This window comes from Erithacus rubecula (genome assembly GCF_903797595.1).
Source record: "Erithacus rubecula genome assembly, chromosome: 3".
Lineage (NCBI taxonomy): Eukaryota > Metazoa > Chordata > Aves > Passeriformes > Muscicapidae > Erithacus > Erithacus rubecula.
This window is the reverse complement of record NC_136689.1, coordinates 43,560,848-43,579,413: the sequence shown is the minus strand read 5'-3', so window position 1 is coordinate 43,579,413 and position 18,566 is coordinate 43,560,848. Positions and strand designations below refer to the sequence as shown.

General features: G+C 37.9%; 1 protein-coding gene and 1 long non-coding RNA gene across 13 annotated transcripts in view; one reads left to right on the top strand and one right to left on the bottom strand.

Annotated features, from left to right (window-relative positions):
• Nucleotides 1-11,936, bottom strand: part of ULK4 (unc-51 like kinase 4) — a 217,325-nt gene extending 205,389 nt beyond the window's left edge. For 7 of the 12 annotated variants that reach the window (XM_079299920.1, XM_079299912.1, XM_079299915.1 and 4 more), the window contains exons 1-8: nt 11,850-11,936; nt 10,257-10,457; nt 8,032-8,131; nt 5,137-5,276; nt 3,568-3,727; nt 1,934-2,035; nt 1,033-1,116; nt 327-402 (exon numbers count right to left, since the gene is read on the bottom strand). In XM_079299920.1, the coding sequence (XP_079156046.1) occupies nt 327-402; nt 1,033-1,116; nt 1,934-2,035; nt 3,568-3,727; nt 5,137-5,276; nt 8,032-8,131; nt 10,257-10,394 (800 nt within the window). In that variant the 5' untranslated portion in view covers nt 10,395-10,457; nt 11,850-11,936. The other 5 variants (XM_079299917.1, XM_079299919.1, XM_079299918.1 and 2 more) reach the window with 5 other exon arrangements.
• Nucleotides 11,937-12,754: 818 nt separating this feature from the next.
• Nucleotides 12,755-18,566, top strand: LOC306799224. Its single transcript, XR_013773559.1, has 3 exons — nt 12,755-14,327; nt 14,963-15,067; nt 17,876-18,566. It is a non-coding gene; the product is annotated as an uncharacterized lncRNA (long non-coding RNA).

The window sequence follows — 18,566 nt, the reverse complement described above, 5'->3', positions numbered from 1 at the left end:
AAAATACATATGCCCATTACTTTGGAAAAGCAAAGTCATCCAATTCTAAACTGCTGCAGTGGTTTTGACATACAAAACCAACATAACTGCCTATCATTCTGTTAAAAAGTTACCTATTTAGCACCAGGTTAAAAAAAAAAAAAAAAGCCAAGATGCACTTAATGAAAACATTAATTCTATATATCTTCATCTAAGAAAAGCAGTTTGCTCTTTTAAATGAGGGATGAAATTTTTGCCATTGAAAAAATACTATATATACAGTATCATAATGATTATTTTCTCCAGAGGTAACAACATAAACAGCTGTCATGGATTAGGCACTTTACCTTTTCTGAGGATCCTTTTGAAGTAAACCATCAAGCAAACTGATAAACTCGGCAGAAGCTTTGTGAAAAGCAGAATCTGTAAATAGAAACACTTAATATTGGACAGCAAAAACAATCATCACCCAATGTAAACCACACTATTATCAACAGGTCACGTTAAAAATTTTGATAATAATTTCAACTGAAAACAAACCTCAGTTTATAAAGAATCTTAAATATATACTCTGCATTTCAAAGAATCCTCAAAAAAAAAAAAAAAAACCACAAAACAAACAAACTACTAATTCTCAGTCATCAAACAAATATTTTTTTTTTAAATCTGTAACTTTAAAAAAAGGCATCCTCCAATTATCAGATAGCCATCAGGAAGAAAATAAGTAAAGTTAAAAACTGCTTAAACTGAAAAAGAGTCACTAATGTATAAGGATCTCTGTGAATAACACTGATGTCCAGAAAGAACAAGATCAAAAATTCCACCCCAGTAGGTAGATCTAGTGTTTACAACTAAAAGTAAATTACATATGTCTCTGTCAAAAGGGAAACAAGCATTCATACTAACAAGGAGTTATCACAGGAAGGCATTACTAACATTCACTTTGAACAACTGATTCCTTCAACCAGCCTCAGAAGAAAAAAGGATAAATCAAAGCTTTAACTTTGTAAGTATTATTGTGATTTGAGCCATTGAAGAATGACAGAACACTACCTTCTGGTCCTGGTCGCAGCGGATCTTCAGATAAAATTTTTTCAATTAATTCAGAACGGCATTCTGACAAGAATGGTGGCTTTCCTATAAACAGAAGTGTATTTCACAGATTAGGCAAACTTCAAAACGGTTGTAAGGTGCAATGATTTATCATGAGCACGTTTTCCTGAGAAAGCATCCAAAGAAACAAACAGCCTCAGTCTGAGTACTATTTATCAAGTTTTCTTGTAAATTTAAATTCCAAATCTTGGATTAAATTCTTTCATCATGAACATCAAAAGAAACCATGGACAGGAAGAGGCACCAAAGATGGCTTGATAGAGGTGACCATGATAGCTCTATATGAATCAGAAATGAGACAACAGGAAAAGGCAGAAATCTCGGTATCTGTATTGCTGTGTTGATCCAACAGATCAGTGTTTTGCTTAAGGTTTAAGAAGGCTGCAGTGTAATTATCTTCTGTGATGAAGCTTCCTTATACCACAAGCTAATGGGTACTTTATGGGCAGGGAACCAAATTACTCTAGGTCTAATAGTGAGGCAGTTTTCTCTTTCAAAGGTTGAAATATTGCACACAGAGTTTAATACCAAGGAGCTAAAAAACACTATACTGTCAGAATTCAAGGGCTGCCATAATTTTAAATAATAGTATTTAAACCCTACATATTGGTTAGAACTGTTGTCAATAGGACCACTTAACAGTATTGTTTTACCTGATTATTGGATAAAGACTTTTTTTTTGTCTTTTAAGCACAGTTAGTATATTCCTCAAGAAATCTTCAAAACCTGTCTCAAATTTTTATATGTCCTAACTTCCCTAGAAAGTTCATAAGAATCTGCTCTGCAGCCATGACCTATGTTTCAGTATCACAGATATTAAATAAATATACGAACTTACAACCTGAGAACATTTCATAGAGCAAACATCCCAGGGACCACAGATCACTGGCTTTGCAGAAGTTGTCGCCCTTTATTACTTCAGGAGCTGTGTATAATGGAAACCCTACAAAATACAGAATGTATAATTAATGTGCTTTGATTATTCTTTCAGCATTCATCCTTTTCAATACTTCAAACTTTGTCTCCAAACTTCACCGAGTTATAGATTATCATCACCCAACATACCAGAAAACTGAAATAGCAAATGTAAATAAATTCAAAGGAAAGAACTCCTTTCCTATACTTTAACTGGATTCTGTAGGATTATATATGCTACTTTATTGTTTATTTCAGTTCTATTACCAAACTGACTTGTGCTGCACTATTCAGACACAATGATTAATGCAAAGAATGTTTTGATTTTCTTTAACAGCTTACAGAGCCAGGCAATTTGAGCAATGGTAAATGAGAATGGTAAACCATTCTCATGTGAGTAACAGAAATAATTATGTTATATTAGACTTTGGATTTCTTTTTTTTTTTAAACTATCCCAAGAAATAAACCTTCACTAGCTTAGAAAGCTCTGTTATAAAAAATAAGGTAGCTAGCCACTGAAATCACTGATCTAAACAGTTATGGATCTTTTTCCACTAAAACACTATGAAAACATCACATATCAAATTATAGCAGCTTATTCACAAATCTCTTCTGCTTCATACAGGAATAAAATACACAAATCTTATTTCTATAGTAGTTCCCATCAGTTCTCAAAAATCTCTAAAAAATCTCTAAAAAAATAAACTAATTCAGTAAAAGTGCCAATTCAATAGTTCCTTAAAAAGTTTATTTTGAGTTCTTTTCTTGCTGGATTTTAATTTTTTAAGAGACAAATGTTCATTACCATACATATAAGAACAGTTCTGAAGAGCAACAGGAAAGAGATTAGATTTGTATTTCTTCCTGAATAAAGACCTGATCTTGATTTTACTATTTCCCAATGTGGACTTACAGCAAGAAAAGCTCTCTTTGTTCTCAGAAAATATTACCAAGCCTTCCGTTGTTTCTGATAAAAGTAACTGATATATGAGACATCATTATCTTGGAAATAGAGGTCTGTGAGATGTTCTAAGATAATGACTAATAAAATATTCAGAAGATTAAAAATAAGTTTCTAAATTTTTCTTAGCCAATGAAAAAAAATAACATAGTATTTGCAGTCTACTGCATTTGGATGGATCTGCCTGTTGAAACTGAAGCACATTAACTTTCTCAGACTTTAAAATGAAATTATCATTCTTTAAGTTAGTGAAAGAGCTGGCCTCAGTCCAGAAATACCTTAGACCACAGCCATCAAAAAGGACAATGAAAGTAGAACAGTGCAGTGCCCAATGAAAGATGCAATAGTTCTGTGTAATACTTCCCAAAGTTTCTGTATTTCTTTAACACTAACTTAATGGCATTTGGTTCCAGACCTTACAGAGAGCACCTGCAGCACAAACTTTTAAAAAGTCCATAAATAATTCCATAGTTCATTTTCTTCTGAGACAAAACAGGATTAATTCTAAATCATTTTTCTTTATCATAATCACTGATATTCCAACTTTTCATTCTGTCTCTTTGGTGTAAGTTAATTCTGGCTAGTAAAAATCTCATACCTTGAACGCCATTTTTAAAGTATCTCTGTGGAATGCTTTCATTAATATCTTCACCTTCTTCTGCTCCAGCTAAACCAAAAACTTTTTCCAAGTCTTCACCTTCTGCTCTAGCCCAGCAAAAACTACTGAATTTCAAAGTACCAGACCCTTCCAGTAGAATCTATTAGAACAAACAAAATCCAGTATGCTAGTATCATATACTAAACCTGAAATTTACAACATGAAATAACTTATGACAAAAATAATCCCACTCTCAAACCATTTAAGTACATAGAGAGGATCGCCATAACCAAAACCACAGAAGTTATTCTTTTAAGTCAATGCCAATAGTTTTTTTTTCTTTTAACCAAAAGTGCCCCAATAGAACCCTTAAGAGATTCAATGTGCACTTTTGTTCACTCCTTATTAAATCGAAATAAACGATGATACTAGAGAAAAGAAAGTTAAAGTAGAGTAAAACTACATAGGAAAATAAAAGTCCAATAAAACCAAACACGGCTTCATTTAAGGAAAAAAAAAAGGAATTTTTCTCATTTTATGTAGCAGAAACTTCCACAGATTTTGTCTGATTGTGATGAGAGTTTTCTCTGGCCAGGCACTGCTTATTCTTGCAACTAAAAACTCTATAATTGCAAAAACCGTGTTTGGAGAAATAGCCCATTCAGCCAGAAGCAGGAGGTGGGGCACATAAGAAGCCTTAACTTTAGCCTTTTACTTCCTGTTGAAATGAGCACTTTACAGCAACATTCTTTTTTGGAAGACTACTAAGTCACCTATATCATGCTTTACTCATGAACTTTTAGTGGTTTTGGGTCCACAAATGACAGGAACTGAGTAGAATTGTGGAAGATTTTACCAAAGATTCAGAGAATGGCAACTTGATCACTTATAGATCAAGGTCACAACCAATTACTGTTAACCAAAAATTTTTTATTATAGTTGTACTCTGGTGACTACACGAGTCAAAACAAGCACAGATTTTGGTAAACCTCTACATGAATTACACACACATACACAAAATTATAAACTACATAAAGACTTGTATTTTTGTACATGTATTTATACTTGTATTTAACTTGCATTAACTTATATTCTTAAACCTTACAAGTATTTATATTTCTATTTTTGTATTTTATTATCATCTTTAATAAAATGATAATTTCCATGGTAGGTGCAAACAATAGAGAAGGTTATTAACAAACAAACTTTAGTTAACTTTACTGCCTCATTAGCATTTTCTAGAACAGCTAAATATTCTGCAGCATGATAGAGTAACAACAAAGTTATGTGTCCAAGGACAGAGAACTAAAACCTTTCATTAAATTAAACCAGTACACCAAATCAAAAAGAATCTATCACATTGTATCAGATATACACCAAGGAAAGAAATCAATCACATCATAAAATATTCAACCTACATCTCTGATCATCTTCACACATATCATAAAACTCAACTCTCCTCACAACTGAGGTAAGTTTCTTCCAAACAGTAAAATACAAATAATAAAGTAAATGCTGATGGCATGAAAAGTAACATCCAGTGTCCCTACTGATAATACCCCTCCTCACCTTTCCAGGCTTCAGTTCACAATAGATAATTCCATTCTTATGAATATGGTATAAACCAGTAACCAGCTCAACACCAAATTCTCTCACCACATCTTCTGGCAGACACTCATCCTGAGCAATGACAGATTCTAAAGAACCACCTGAAATACACATAGTCAGCATATGGATATAAACAAGAGATGACACAAGTAATGCCCAATTACATAAACTTCTTCAAAAGATGACAATCAAAAACTAGTATCAGTGGATATTAAAAATATATCATGATATCTAATATCTACAAAATCTAAGATGTACAAAAAATTATTTTCAATACTGTGATAAAATCTTAATGTTATCTGAAATAAAACTGACTGCATAACTTCAAATTCACTTCAATATTATTTTACGAAGGAAACAAGGGAAAAAAGAAAAACAGAAACTCTGTCGCTTCACAGTGTAATAGTACCCCATGATTTTATTCAAATTCCTTAACCAGATTCCTGCTGCACAAGTTAAAAGAATAAATAATACCATCAGCAGGATATAAACTTCTGTGAACAGTAGCTAAAACTAAGGACAGGCCATGTTCTGAATTCAGATACAACAGAAATAGTAAAACTGTATTACAGTCTGAGGTCCTGAGGTCAGCTATGTCCAAAAGATAAATTATTTTGTTTTATAGCACTTTCTAGCTTTCTCACAGAAATCCCAGCTCCTGTACCAGTAAGTCCTAATCACAGCTCTCTGGACTTCTTATTCTAACATGAGACCCTTCTCTGCCCTTCTAAAATCATCACTCTCTTTTTCCATTAAGTTCCAACCAACCCTTCCTTTGTTTATGATCAGATTACACTTACAAAGCCTTCCAAATAACCCTCACAAATATGCTATACTTATTCTTCACTGAGCTTCATACTCTACATTTCTCCCCACTAGTTCTTACAGTTTATGTATCCTTACCTCACACACTTCTCTTCCTCCCCCATCACCTACGTCCTCATTTTCCAGTGATTCTCAGATATGTCATCATACCCATCCCATTTGAGTCATTCCCATCCTAAATATTCATGGAACTTAGTTTTCTTCTGATCTCATTTCCCACAAGTTCATTCTTTCTTTCTCTTCCTTCCCGTTGCAGTTCCCTATTCTGAGCTCCACATTTCCATCTTGCCCAAAATCCTTTTTCTCAGCCCCATTGGGTCCTTTACTAATCCTGCATCAAATCTGTTTGCCTGACACCTCAGTCTACATGCCATGAGTTACCTATAGGTTTCCTGGGCTATCTGCTGCTTATATCCTAGCCAAACCACGTTGATTGGAAAAAAAACCCCAAAACACAGACAGAACGAAACAAAAAACAACTCCCAAATTTAAGACCCTGAATGAAAGAGGGATTAGGAAAGCTTTTCATGGAAATAGATACTAGATCTTTTATTCCAAATCATACAGTAGATTTTCCTGAACTTTTTTTCCTTTTGATCAGTCATTTCTTTCAGAGTCTCTCATTACAGTACTCTTCCAATTATTCAGCGCTGCTAAATCTTAAAATTATTTTCTTTCTAAGCCTTTTTATGCTGGTTAGTGAATCAGTCATTCCTTTAAAATCAAGCTCATTCAACAGAGCTGTAGTAAAGAATTTTCCATCACGTTTAATTACTGTTCCTTGCAATGCAATTTAGAAGACTATATACAGAATAATTTCATAATATGGCCAAACACAGAAAGAAAAAAAAAGTGAAACCAGCAACACAGAAATATTTTGTATCTGACAACAGAAACTATCTTTGAGACAAGTGAGAGAAATCTTCCATATTTCAAAAGCATTTTTCAGGTCTCATTAAGTCTCAAAATTAAGAAGAAACCCATATCTTACCCTGTGTATATGTAAGTTAACTCCAAGACACTCACCTTCCAGTAAACTATAAAACTGCAAGGTAAAACACCTGATAATTGTTTGACAATAAAAGGTTGCCTGGCTAATAGCTTAAATATGTAACCAGAAGATAAACTAAGCAAGTAGACCAAATCATCCTTATGAGCCATTAAAATCACTTTTAACCACTTTAAAAAATGACTTTTTATTCTCAAAACTTCTTTTTCAGAGATTTTCAAACAGAATTCTGGATAAATAAAAAGGCTGGGTGTAACATGGACTTTTACTATTAAATGAACTCCAGATATCAAAATCTTAACATGCATCACATGCGTATTGGCCTTCATTTTTTTCCTTTCCATATGGAGGAAAGCATGCTACCAGAAGTTCAAAACATGCAGTCATCACAATGACAGAAAGCTTTACAAGCTTCCTTTAATAGATTGATAAGAACTTATCAAAACTAAGTGAGTCATTTAGTGCAGTTCTGGGTTCCCAGAGTTCCCAAATTACAATTTTAACATGGAAGTCAAACTACTTACACTGACTAGGAAAAGAATTGAAATCATTCATTTTTGCTGCTGAATTGCCCTTTGATAAAAAATTAATTTTAGTAATATTAAGTCATTAGTACATTATAACTTGATTTGCTTCTTGATATCTTTTAAAAGAGAATGCCAAAGCTACCAGTCCCTAGAAAACTTCTCAAGTAATTTTTACTGAGCTACCTTCTGGCTATTCACAATTTGCTTGTATCTTCTCTGATTGGCCTTCTCTCTTCAGCTCTTAAAATCCAACACTATGTAACTCAACTAACTTTTCAAAGACACATACAGTGAAGCAGAGAAAAAGCATGATTTCAATTGATTTCTAAAAATGTTTTCAAGAACAAAACTCCTTTTACATATAAACAGGTTTCTCAAGATAATAATCAGATAATTATGCTTTTTTCAAAAATCTAAGCATTTGTTGTAAAGAAGTTGTAAGAAATCTCTTATAAATACTCACTCTATAAATGTTCACATTTGAGCTTATCTTACCTGTGCATAATTCCACTACAAGCCAGAGATAGTTGCTTGTTTCATACCATTCATAAAACGTCATTATATTCTTATGTGTGAGTCCCTGAATCAGACGAACCTAGAGTGAAGTTTTAAACATACTTAAGTGGGGGAAAGACATAAATATATACATATATATATATATATATTTATGTTGAGAAAAGATAACTTTCCTCACAGACCCTTTCCTCACAGACCTCACAGACACAACTCACTTGTTTTTAAAATAAAAAAAAAAAAATACTAAGTTCCCAACTCAAAATTATAAATACTATTTAACCTTCTTGCACCACTAAAACAATAACAAACTGGTAATCAGAATTTGGAGTCAAACTTGCACTCTTACATTTTTTTCAATAACAATACAAATGAGAGATAATACAGCAAGAGGAAGCTAAAAGAAGTTTTTCCATCATTCTTGTTCTTATCAGACATGGAAAACCATACAAAAGACTCTGAAAATCTGTATTTCTACAACACCTACGTGGCCTAATCCCTACAGAAGCCTCTGTTTCTTGCTACAGTGGTATGCAAGGTATCCCCAAGAGATCTGTAAGACTAATACACTTCTAAGAACAAAAAAGTTATGATGATCATTGAAACAATGAGAGGGAATATGAACCTCCAGCGGTTTTGCATGGCAAGGTCTTGGTAGCCAGGTGGGCAGGTCTACAGGACTTGCTTCTTTGAGAAGCTGCTGAAAGCTTCCCCTGCATCCAACAGAGCCAATCCCAGCCAGCTCCAAGAGAGACCCACTGCTGGCCAACACCAGCCCATCAGTGATGGTGGCAGCACCACCCAGATAACATTTCAAAAGGGAGAAAACACTCCTTTGCAAGGGCAGCAGAGGGGAGGAGTGAGCACATGTGACAGAAACAACTCTGCAGACACCAAGGTCAGTGCACAAGGAGAGGCATCAGGTGCTCCAGGAGCTGGAGCAGAGATTCCCCTGCAGCCCCTGGTGAAGGCAAGTGAGGCAAAGCTGTCCCTCTGCAGCCCATGGAGGTCCATGGCAGAGCAGAGATTCACCTGCAGCCTGTGATGGACCCCACTTCAGAGCAGGAGGAAACCCTAGGGAGCTGTGACTCTGTCAGAAGTCTGTGCTGCACACCCACAGAGAGAGGAGCCCATGCCAGTTTTTGGCAGGATGTGTAACCATCCAGGAACTCACATTGGAACAACCTGTTCCTGAGGGACTGCACCCTGTGGAAAGAGACCTATGTTGGAGCAGTGCATGAAGAACTGCAGCCCGTGGGAAGGACTGTCACTCATGGGAGGGACCCCACGCTGGAGCGGTGGAAGAGAATGAGGAGGAAGGAGAACAGAGACAGTGTCAGATAAACTGACCACACTCCCCATCTCCTGCATCTCTGGCAAGGGAGGATGGAGAGAAAACTGGGAGTAGAGCTGAGCCCAGGAAGAAGGAAGGATGGGAGGAAGGCGTTGTTAAGATTCGGTTTTATTTCCCATTTTATTTCCCATTATCCTACTGTGGTAATAAATTCAATTACTTTGCCTAAATTGAGTCTGTTTTGCCTGTGAATGCAATTGGTGAGTGATCTTTCCCTGCAGTTATTTTGACCCCTTCACTGTATTTTCTGACTCCAGTTGAAGAAGGGAGTGATATAGAGTGGCTTTGGTGGGATCCGGGCATCCAGCCAAGTTTAACCTACTGCAGAAACAAAATGTACCTACTGAGAAAATAAAATATTTGAACTGTGTACCTGTATCAGTTTCCTTTCCAGAAAATATCATATTTAAAGCTTTGCCAAGGTTTTAGAAACCAGAATCGATTTAGCTGAAATGGTATTCTTTCATCAAAAATAATTTCTTCTCACTAAGTAAGAAATTGATTGTGCACTGGAAGTTTCTGCTACCACTGGATTTGCACAATGACAAAACAAAGCAAACCACCACACATAACTGTTTTTATAAGTTCACTGACACATTATGGAAACAGTAAGACTGTAAACATGGGTTTATGCAAGCAATCTAAAAGACAATAAAATCACATGAAGAAATATAAATACATTAAAAGAAAACTGTATTTAAAGAATAAGAACTTAAAATCTTGAGAAGCTGATCTAAATGTGACAAACTCCATCTAAAGAAGCATGTAGTACTTTTCTATAACTTGTGTTACCAGAATTCTGTAGGCTGTAGTTTTTCCCTGATTTAGCAGGAAAAGAAACACTATTACTTACCCAGTTTGCTATTCCAGCTCTCTTGCATTTATCACTGCAAACAACGGCAACAAAATTAATTGTTCCTTTCCTTCTTCCTTTATAAACAACTGTCCTATTTCCTCTTCCAACCTCCTCATACAAAACAAAGTTCTCCATGGTTTAGGATGCTTCACAGGCAACAGACTGGAAATGTGGCATTGGTCTCATAAACAAATAAACCTAAAGGAGGAGAAAGGGGAAGCCTTCAAATTTAATGGTTATTCACATATAGTATTCATTCTCCCAATTACCATGAATAGAGATTCCATACTTCTAGAAAGATTGAATATAATTACTTCAAAGAAGACCATTTTCCCAGGAAATGTGATGAAAATTTTGAATAGGTGAATTTTACACTTCCAAAGATCTTATTCAAAAAAGAAATAGATAGGCTAGTAGATACAAATTCTAAATAGTATATCTGTAAAAATTAAAGAGAAGAAGGGAAAAGAGAATAGTCTCTGATTCTCAAGAGCAATGGCTATGCCTTTATTTCAGTACACAAACCAAGAGAGCATAGAATCATAAAATCATGGAATAGCTTGGGTTAGAATGGACCTTAAAGATAATCTCGTTCCAGTGCCCCTGCTGTGGGCAGGAACACATCCTACTAGAACACTGTACTCAATGTCCCATTCAACCAGGCCTTGAGCACTGCCAGGGATGGACACCCACAGCTTCTCTGACACACAAAACAGTCTTTCAACAGATGGACTTTCACATAAAAGTAAAAACGAGATCAAATAAACTGATATAAAAAGTGAAAAGATGAGGTAAGAAGGCCGTCATGGAAGCCTCCCAAGCCACCACCTGTAACGAAGCAGATGTGAAACTTCACAGAAGCACCCAAAGCACCAACCTCCAGGCGCCGAGGGAACTGATTTGCTCTGGGCTGGATACAAGACCAGCACCCCAAGGAGACGCGGTTTCCTCTTCTTTACGAGGGAACGGCCAAAACTACTCCGAACCGAGCAGCCCGTGCACGACTCGCCATCTCCCGCGCTCCCATCGGGGGCGGCCAGGCCTGAGGCGCTGCACGGCGGCCCCGCAGACACAGCCGCCTCCCGCCGCACTTGCAGCGCAGGGCACGGAGCCGCGGGGGCTCAGGAGCGCTCCAGCGAGAGGTGTCAGCTCCGCCCCGGGCCCGCTCCCGCACTCGGACCGAGGGACGGCGGCGGAGGGAGCGAGAGGGCGGTGAGGGGTCGAGTGAGGGATCGGGGGAGGGATCGGGGGAGGGGGGCCGGCGGGCGGCGGCGGTGAGGGGCCGCTGGCCGCGCGCGCTCCGCCAGTTAACGGTCGCGAACGCGCGCGGGAAAGGTACGAGCCGTACCTGTGTGCGGGGATGGGCTCGGCGGGAAAGGGTGGGAATGACAGCCGCACCTGTGTGCGGGGATGGGCCCGGTGGGAACGACAGCCGTACCTGTGTGCGGGGATGGGCCCGGCGGGAAAGGGTGGGAGCGACAGCCGCACCTTTGTAGGGAGCATGGACCCGGAGGGAAAGGGTAGGAACGACAGCCGTACCTGTGTGGGGAGCATGGACCCGGCGGGAAAGAGAGGGAGCGATAACCGTACCTGTGTGTGCGGGGGATGCACCCGGCGGAAAGATGGGAATGACAGCCGTAGTGCGGCGAGGGATGGACCACCGCTGCCGCCATCAACCGAAACGGCAGAGCCCCGCCCTCGGGCCGGAGTCTCCCATGTCCTGGAGGCACCGTCCGGACGGGACACTCGTCCCTGCGCGCCACAAAATACAGGAAAGAGGGAAAGGCACTGACTCAGCAGGCAGGCTGACTTAGGGAACTGGAGAGTTTTGCTATCCTTTATTCCAGCTGGAATGTACCGCCAGGTCCCACCGGGCTGCGTCCCCGCACCCTCCGCACGCTCCTCGGATGGTCGCCACCCCACGCCCGTTTCCAGGAGACGGTGCCGGATGCCGGAAGCAGAGTGGAGCCCCATTGGGCTGAGGGCCAGGGCGGGACCACCGGGCGGCGAGCGCGGGGGGCGTTCCCGGATGTTGGTGTGGAGGGCGCAGGGGCTGGCGCGTCCGTCGGGAAAGGCGCGGCCGCTGCCGGCAGCCTGTGTTGGTGGGGCTGCTCGGGCAACCTCCGCCGTCAGAAGGGCAGTAGCGTCCCCAGCCCTGCCATGGCCTTCTGCCAGCGCCTAATTGAAGGACACTTTTCCTGTGACTAGCCCTTGAAATAAGCGTTTTCTGTGTTTAACAACAACGTGGAATTTTCACTTGTTTTTTCATGCTATGGGGATCTGGTTTTCTCTTTATTTTTTTCTTGTCTGGCTTTGTTTTTGTAAGGCCCTTGAAAAATTCCGTTTCTTTTGGGCAACATCGAGAACTGTGGTCACAGGACAAGGGCCTTCAAACTGAAAGGAAGTAGATTTGGATTAGATACTAGGGAAAAAAATCTTTGCTGTGAGGGTGGTGAGGCGCTGGTTGCCCAAAGAAGCTGTGGAGCAATTCCCATCCCTGGAATTGTTCAGCCCTGGATGGGGCTAGTATAGTGAAGGGTTGGGCACAGCAGGGATTGGAACTAGATGGTCTTCGAGGTCCCTTCCAAGTCAAACCATTCTGTGATTCTAACAAAACATTTTAAAACATTTGCTCTAGAGCAAGCTGTAAAGAATTCTGGTTTTTCTCATTGACTCACCATTATTTTAACCTCCTAACAGGTTTGAACCCATTGATCCATTTCAACCAATATCAGTAAAAGTAGTACACTTACAGGAAGGATTCAATGTTTCTTCTAGGCAGCATGATAACAGATGGTCAGATTTTTTACTCCCACTCTCAAGAAGACTTCAGGATGATTTTAAACCCTTGTAATATTGAAAACGGAAAAAAAAACCCAAAACCCAAACCCCTCTTTATTGTGACAAAAAAGTCAACATGAGCCAGCAGTGCGGGATGGCAGCCCAAAAAGACAGAGGTATCCTGGACTGCATCACAAGGAACGTGGCCAGCAGGGCGAGGGAGGTGATTCTGTCCCTCTGCTCTCTGTTCTTGTGTGACCATACCTGGAGTGCTGCATCCAGCTCTGGTGCCTCCAAAATAAGAAGGACATGGAAGAGTTGGAGCAAGTCCAGGGAAGGCCATGAAGTGATAAGGGGAATGGAACACCTCCCCTATGAAGACAGGCTGAGAAAATTGGTGCTCTGTCCCATTTTACACTGTAAGTTTTTGGTAACTGCAGAGGTGACTTGTAATTATCAATGAAGTGACAGCTTTGAAGCTGCACAAGTAAGATAATTTTTCCATTCTTTTTTTAATGTAAATGAATAGTTGACTAGATATAAATAAACCAAATGCGTAAGTAGACATCACATTCTATTAATAAGCACAAGAAAAGTATGCTTTGAAGAGGGATTTATTTAGATTTCAGAAAAAATGTGTATTTTATCTGTGGCTGTGATAAGAATGACTGATGTAAAGAAGAAGGAATAGAGTATTAGCTCAGTTGCACACAAGTCCTGGCAGCAGTTCAAGGCCACATCTTAGAATAAGTTAATTTCATTGTCCCTGTCCAAGAAGATAAAAGTAAGTCACAATAAGTTACTGACTTTTCTTCCAAGTTTCTCATGTTTCGGCCTATGTACTCTTTCTGTTAAATTAGTCCAAGTCAGGGATTATTTTTATGCAAAGGGGGTAAATATCCCATTTTGGGGGAATGCGATTCTGTGAACTTTGACATTAATGAAGTCTGTTGAAATCTTAATATAATAGTGGCAATAGCACTACAAAATAGACCAAGAGAAACACACTAAAAATGTTTAGTAACAACTGAACCAGAGATTTATAGCTTTTGAAATTAAATGTCTCCATGATAAAAAAAATTCAGTGTAATTAAAGGCAGACATAGGGAGACATGTTAACTTATATCACCTTTTTTCCAACCCACTTTTTACTGTTGATACACATTTCATTACACGTATATGTTTCTTGCTGTCTGGGTGCACAGTTTCAATGCACTCCAGATGAAGAATTTTCCCTTTAATTTGGTGTAAGAATGGAGGATTCTCTCTTCAAACATGTTGCTTCAGGTATGAGAGTTATCTTGCAGAAATAAAGTATTACAAATACAGATCAGGGCTGTAATTATAAGACTCTTATCTTTGGCCTTTTACTTAGTGTTTCTGTTTGTTACTCCTTCATCCAGTTACCAAACATGACTTCAAGCATTGTACTGCAGTGAACTTTTCTGTGGGAATATTTTCAACATTCAAAAACGGAATGCAAAATATTCTCTGTCCTGTTTGCACCATTTCAATACTCCTAGCAATCTATGCAGCAAACTCAGCCTTGCTATTTGCCTGGCTATTAGACGGGACAGTCAAATGTAATCAAATTCTTGTTCTTAAATAAATATATGATCTAATTTAAGGCAAACTGTGATCTTGTGATTGCAAGCACATAGTTCAGGCATGCTTCAACACTTCATTGCTCTACCCTCAATGGGTACTGCATAAGCCTCTAACATTTTGCCTGGTTCTCAAAAGTCTGACTAATATATTTAATATATAAAAATATAGTAGCCTATAATTTTAAAGTGTGTTTCCATGTTTTGTAAGATGTGATTTTCAGTCTGCTCTAATGCCTGTTGAAAATGATGTTCAGTTCTGTTTTATTTTGCCATGTGTACAAGCTTTTCTTTTTTTTTTTTTTCATTTTTTTCCAGATATCATGATTACTCATGCTCTATTCCATCTTGTTAGTACACGGTGTTTATTTCTATTCCAGACTGACCCCATTCTCAAGAGAATTTCTATTCTTGGCATCTAGGGTATGATGATTCAGTTGCTGAAATAAATACTCTGAAAAATACTCTTATGTTCCATTTGCCTTGACAGTACTGCCATTCCTGGGAAGTGTATAGAGCCACTTTTCTGGTGTTTGACCTTTTTGGTAGAATGGAGGACATGGGCACAACTTTATTTTGTGCTTTTTATTTTCAGATTATTGTTCAACATCCTCTTGAAACTGGGTCATATTTTCATCATTTGAATGAAACTTTATTATTCTTTATTTTTGTATTTTGTGGTAACATTAATATGTGTTTATGATATTATCATTTTGATATGATATTATCATTTTGATATGATATTATCATTTTGCCACATTGGTTTTCTGGTCCATCTCAAATCATTAAATAAATTCAAATTTTGTAGTATAATGTATTTCTGATATTTGGAAAAAGCAATGACTCTTCAAATTCTTAGTTGCTGTCTGGGATTCTTGTTTGAAAATTTGTTTTCTCAATCCAAGAGTTGTCCTCTACACTTTCAAAACATTATTGCAAACCAGTTTGTGTTTTGTTTCACTGGCGAGGCAAAAAAACTGCTAGTGGTTTCTTGTACAATAACAAGGCTCCAAAATCTCACCTCACTGGATCAACTTGCAAGGTCACCAGTACTACATGTATGCTATGCTTGTGTTTCCTTTTCCTCTGTTATGGTCTCAATGCTTTGCATATGTCTAAGGGTGGAAAGAGATGTGGTGAGATGCTGAAAATTGTAATATTCTCTGAGTTAACACCTTTAAAGGTTGGCATATTACAAGGTATTTTTACCTTCCCAAAATAATTTGATTTCCATGGGAAATCAGTAACTGCTCTTTATATGATACTGCAGTCAGGACCAACTTCCTGTCTGTTTGTTTGTATTAGCTGCTAAGGAGATGGAGCTAATTGTAATGAATTACCACAGTTTCTGCCAGGTATTTCTTATGTCACATCCTGAGTATAATCAGCTCTGATACTGGCTTAGTGAGCCTGGCTGGCAGAGTTGACACTCTTGTGCTGTAAAGTTCACTTCTAACAGCATTCTCAACACCTAAGCCTACTTGCTGGCTTCCAAAATATGATGATGACTGTTTTGCTGAGATAGGGAAGCTGAATAGGCCTTGTCAATATTTTGCTTTTTCAGTGACTGCCATTGTGCTTACGTAATTTTGAGATTATGTAAAATGATTTATTTTTGTGTGTCTTTCAATATTCAAACTATTCCTTGTTCTAATGTGATCGTGTGTAAAACATGCTATACTGGTTTAATTATTTTCATCTGTTCTAGATATAACATGGCAGGAGAACATCCCATTTTCTTCAATTACATCCAGCAGTTTGTACTCACAAGTCATGCTTCTTTATCACACATAAAAATTCTCTGTTTCAGCAGCAAGCAGTGGCTTTTATGTTGCATATTCTGAAGATTCAGACTGCATACTCAGGATATCTTTTACTTTCTGATTAAAATTCACAATGTCAGAAGTATTATCCTCATTCCATGGTGTAATTTTCATTTGACTTGGCTTGATTACATGGGCTTTTTCCTTTTTCTTGCAAAATGCATGCCTGGCATATTTATCATTATCCCACTACCTTTCATTTAATTTCCTCCTTGTTTGTTTATCTGACTTCATTTATAATGCTAATCTGATCTTTACAAACTGTTTATTCCAACTTGCATCTCATTATTGCAAAATATGTGCAAAACCCCATCCTCTGCGTCACAGTTTGCCTCAATTAGTTTTGGTTTTTTTAATCAAAGTGTAAAATCTGGAATAATGCTTCTTTTCCCATAATTATTCTTTATGACCCACAATGCATGAAATTTTTATGAGTTTTCTCCTTAAAATCTTTTCATCTTTATTTTATTTCTCTCCTCAGCTTGTGTTTGTGTTTTAGCTGGTCCATAAAGTTACTTTTAATTTTTTTTTTACTTAGCCTCTCATTTTCCATGTGTTTTTCTCAAATCAGCATCAGCTCTCCTTAGGTCAGTCACAATAACACTTCAGGCCAGCTCCATAATTTGGTACTGCTCCTGAAAGATACTGCCCATTTACAGGAAAGAAAGTTCCAGCAGAGATGCAGTTGAAGAAGGGAAAGGCATTGGTGCTGCCTGATGCTCGCTGAAAGATGCACAGAGCTCTGAACAAGAAAAGCTTTTCTGATTTGTTTCTTCCAGCAAAGGTAGCATTGCATAATGTCTTGTAAAACAAAACAAATAAATGAATAAAAAAAATCTCTTCAAAACAAAGAAAGCCCCCAAATATCAACCAAGATAAAATCAGTCAAAATACTTACATTTTTAATTTTCATTAAAATTTTTAATGCTCAGTAAGACAACTTGCAAGTATCTGTGTGTTTTGATATTCAGGTAAAAGCAATAACAGCTTTACAGAAAATGCCATTTAAATGAGAAAGGATGTTGTACAGGCAGTGTTATGCAGGCACTTCATAGATCTTTTTAAAGGATTTGCAGCATTACTTAGTTCACACTGATATGCATGAGAAACGGGGCCAATAACTGCAGGTACTACCACCAGGAAAAACAAAAAGAGAGAGCACTGCAACTCCTTTCTTTTTAACTCGTGACAGCTATTCAGAAACATAGGGTATGTTTTAGAGAATGTTTTTTTCTCTCCAACTACTTGTTAATGCCCACTGGAATTAGTTTGTTCTCTGAGATTAAAATCCTTTACCCCACAATTGCAGCTGCAATTGGAGTCTTCAGCTGGCAAACTAATCACTAATTTCTTAAATTGGTTTCAAATGCTGTTAAAGCTTTTATTGTATTCTTTGATTGCTTTACAGGGCCTATAAAGGAGGTGCTCCGGACAGCAAATGGTGAGGAATACAAGAAAAACAACAGCATGCTCACTGAAAAGTACATTTGAAAGATGCTGTATTTTAGCAGGATAGAAATAAAGTTTCTTTTAGAGATGTAATCAAGGGAGCAAAAGTGAGAATGAGTATGAAAATATTATGATGATAATATCATATGTAGTAAAATCAAAAAGAGAGAGGAAATGGAAAAGATAATGAAAACTGAAAGAGAGCAGAGAAATCTAGGAAACTTTTTGCAAGTATTTGGTTAATGTGTCAATTGCCAGCTTTGGAATTATTAGGTGGATAAATTGAACTGGTGATAGAAATGCAGTGGAGTATGCTTACATATATTATAGCACCACATGACCAAAAAATCATCAGGAGGATTTGGCATAACGCCACCAAACAATTGCTACCATGTCATATGACCAGTGTACAGATGTACACCTTGCATGCAAGGACCTGGCAGTCCCCATAGCCCCAAGTTCTCTTTTCTACATACTGTGTTTGGATGTAAATAGTGCATGCCATTGTCATTTCTCCCACTGTGAAGGACTTCTGCTCTCTTTAACAAGAGTCTTTTCAGTCTCAGCAGTACGTCTCAAACCCTTGTTCCTTACAGACGTGACAGGTCAATTGGTTTTTCTCAATAAGAAACCTCCAACCATGGACACTT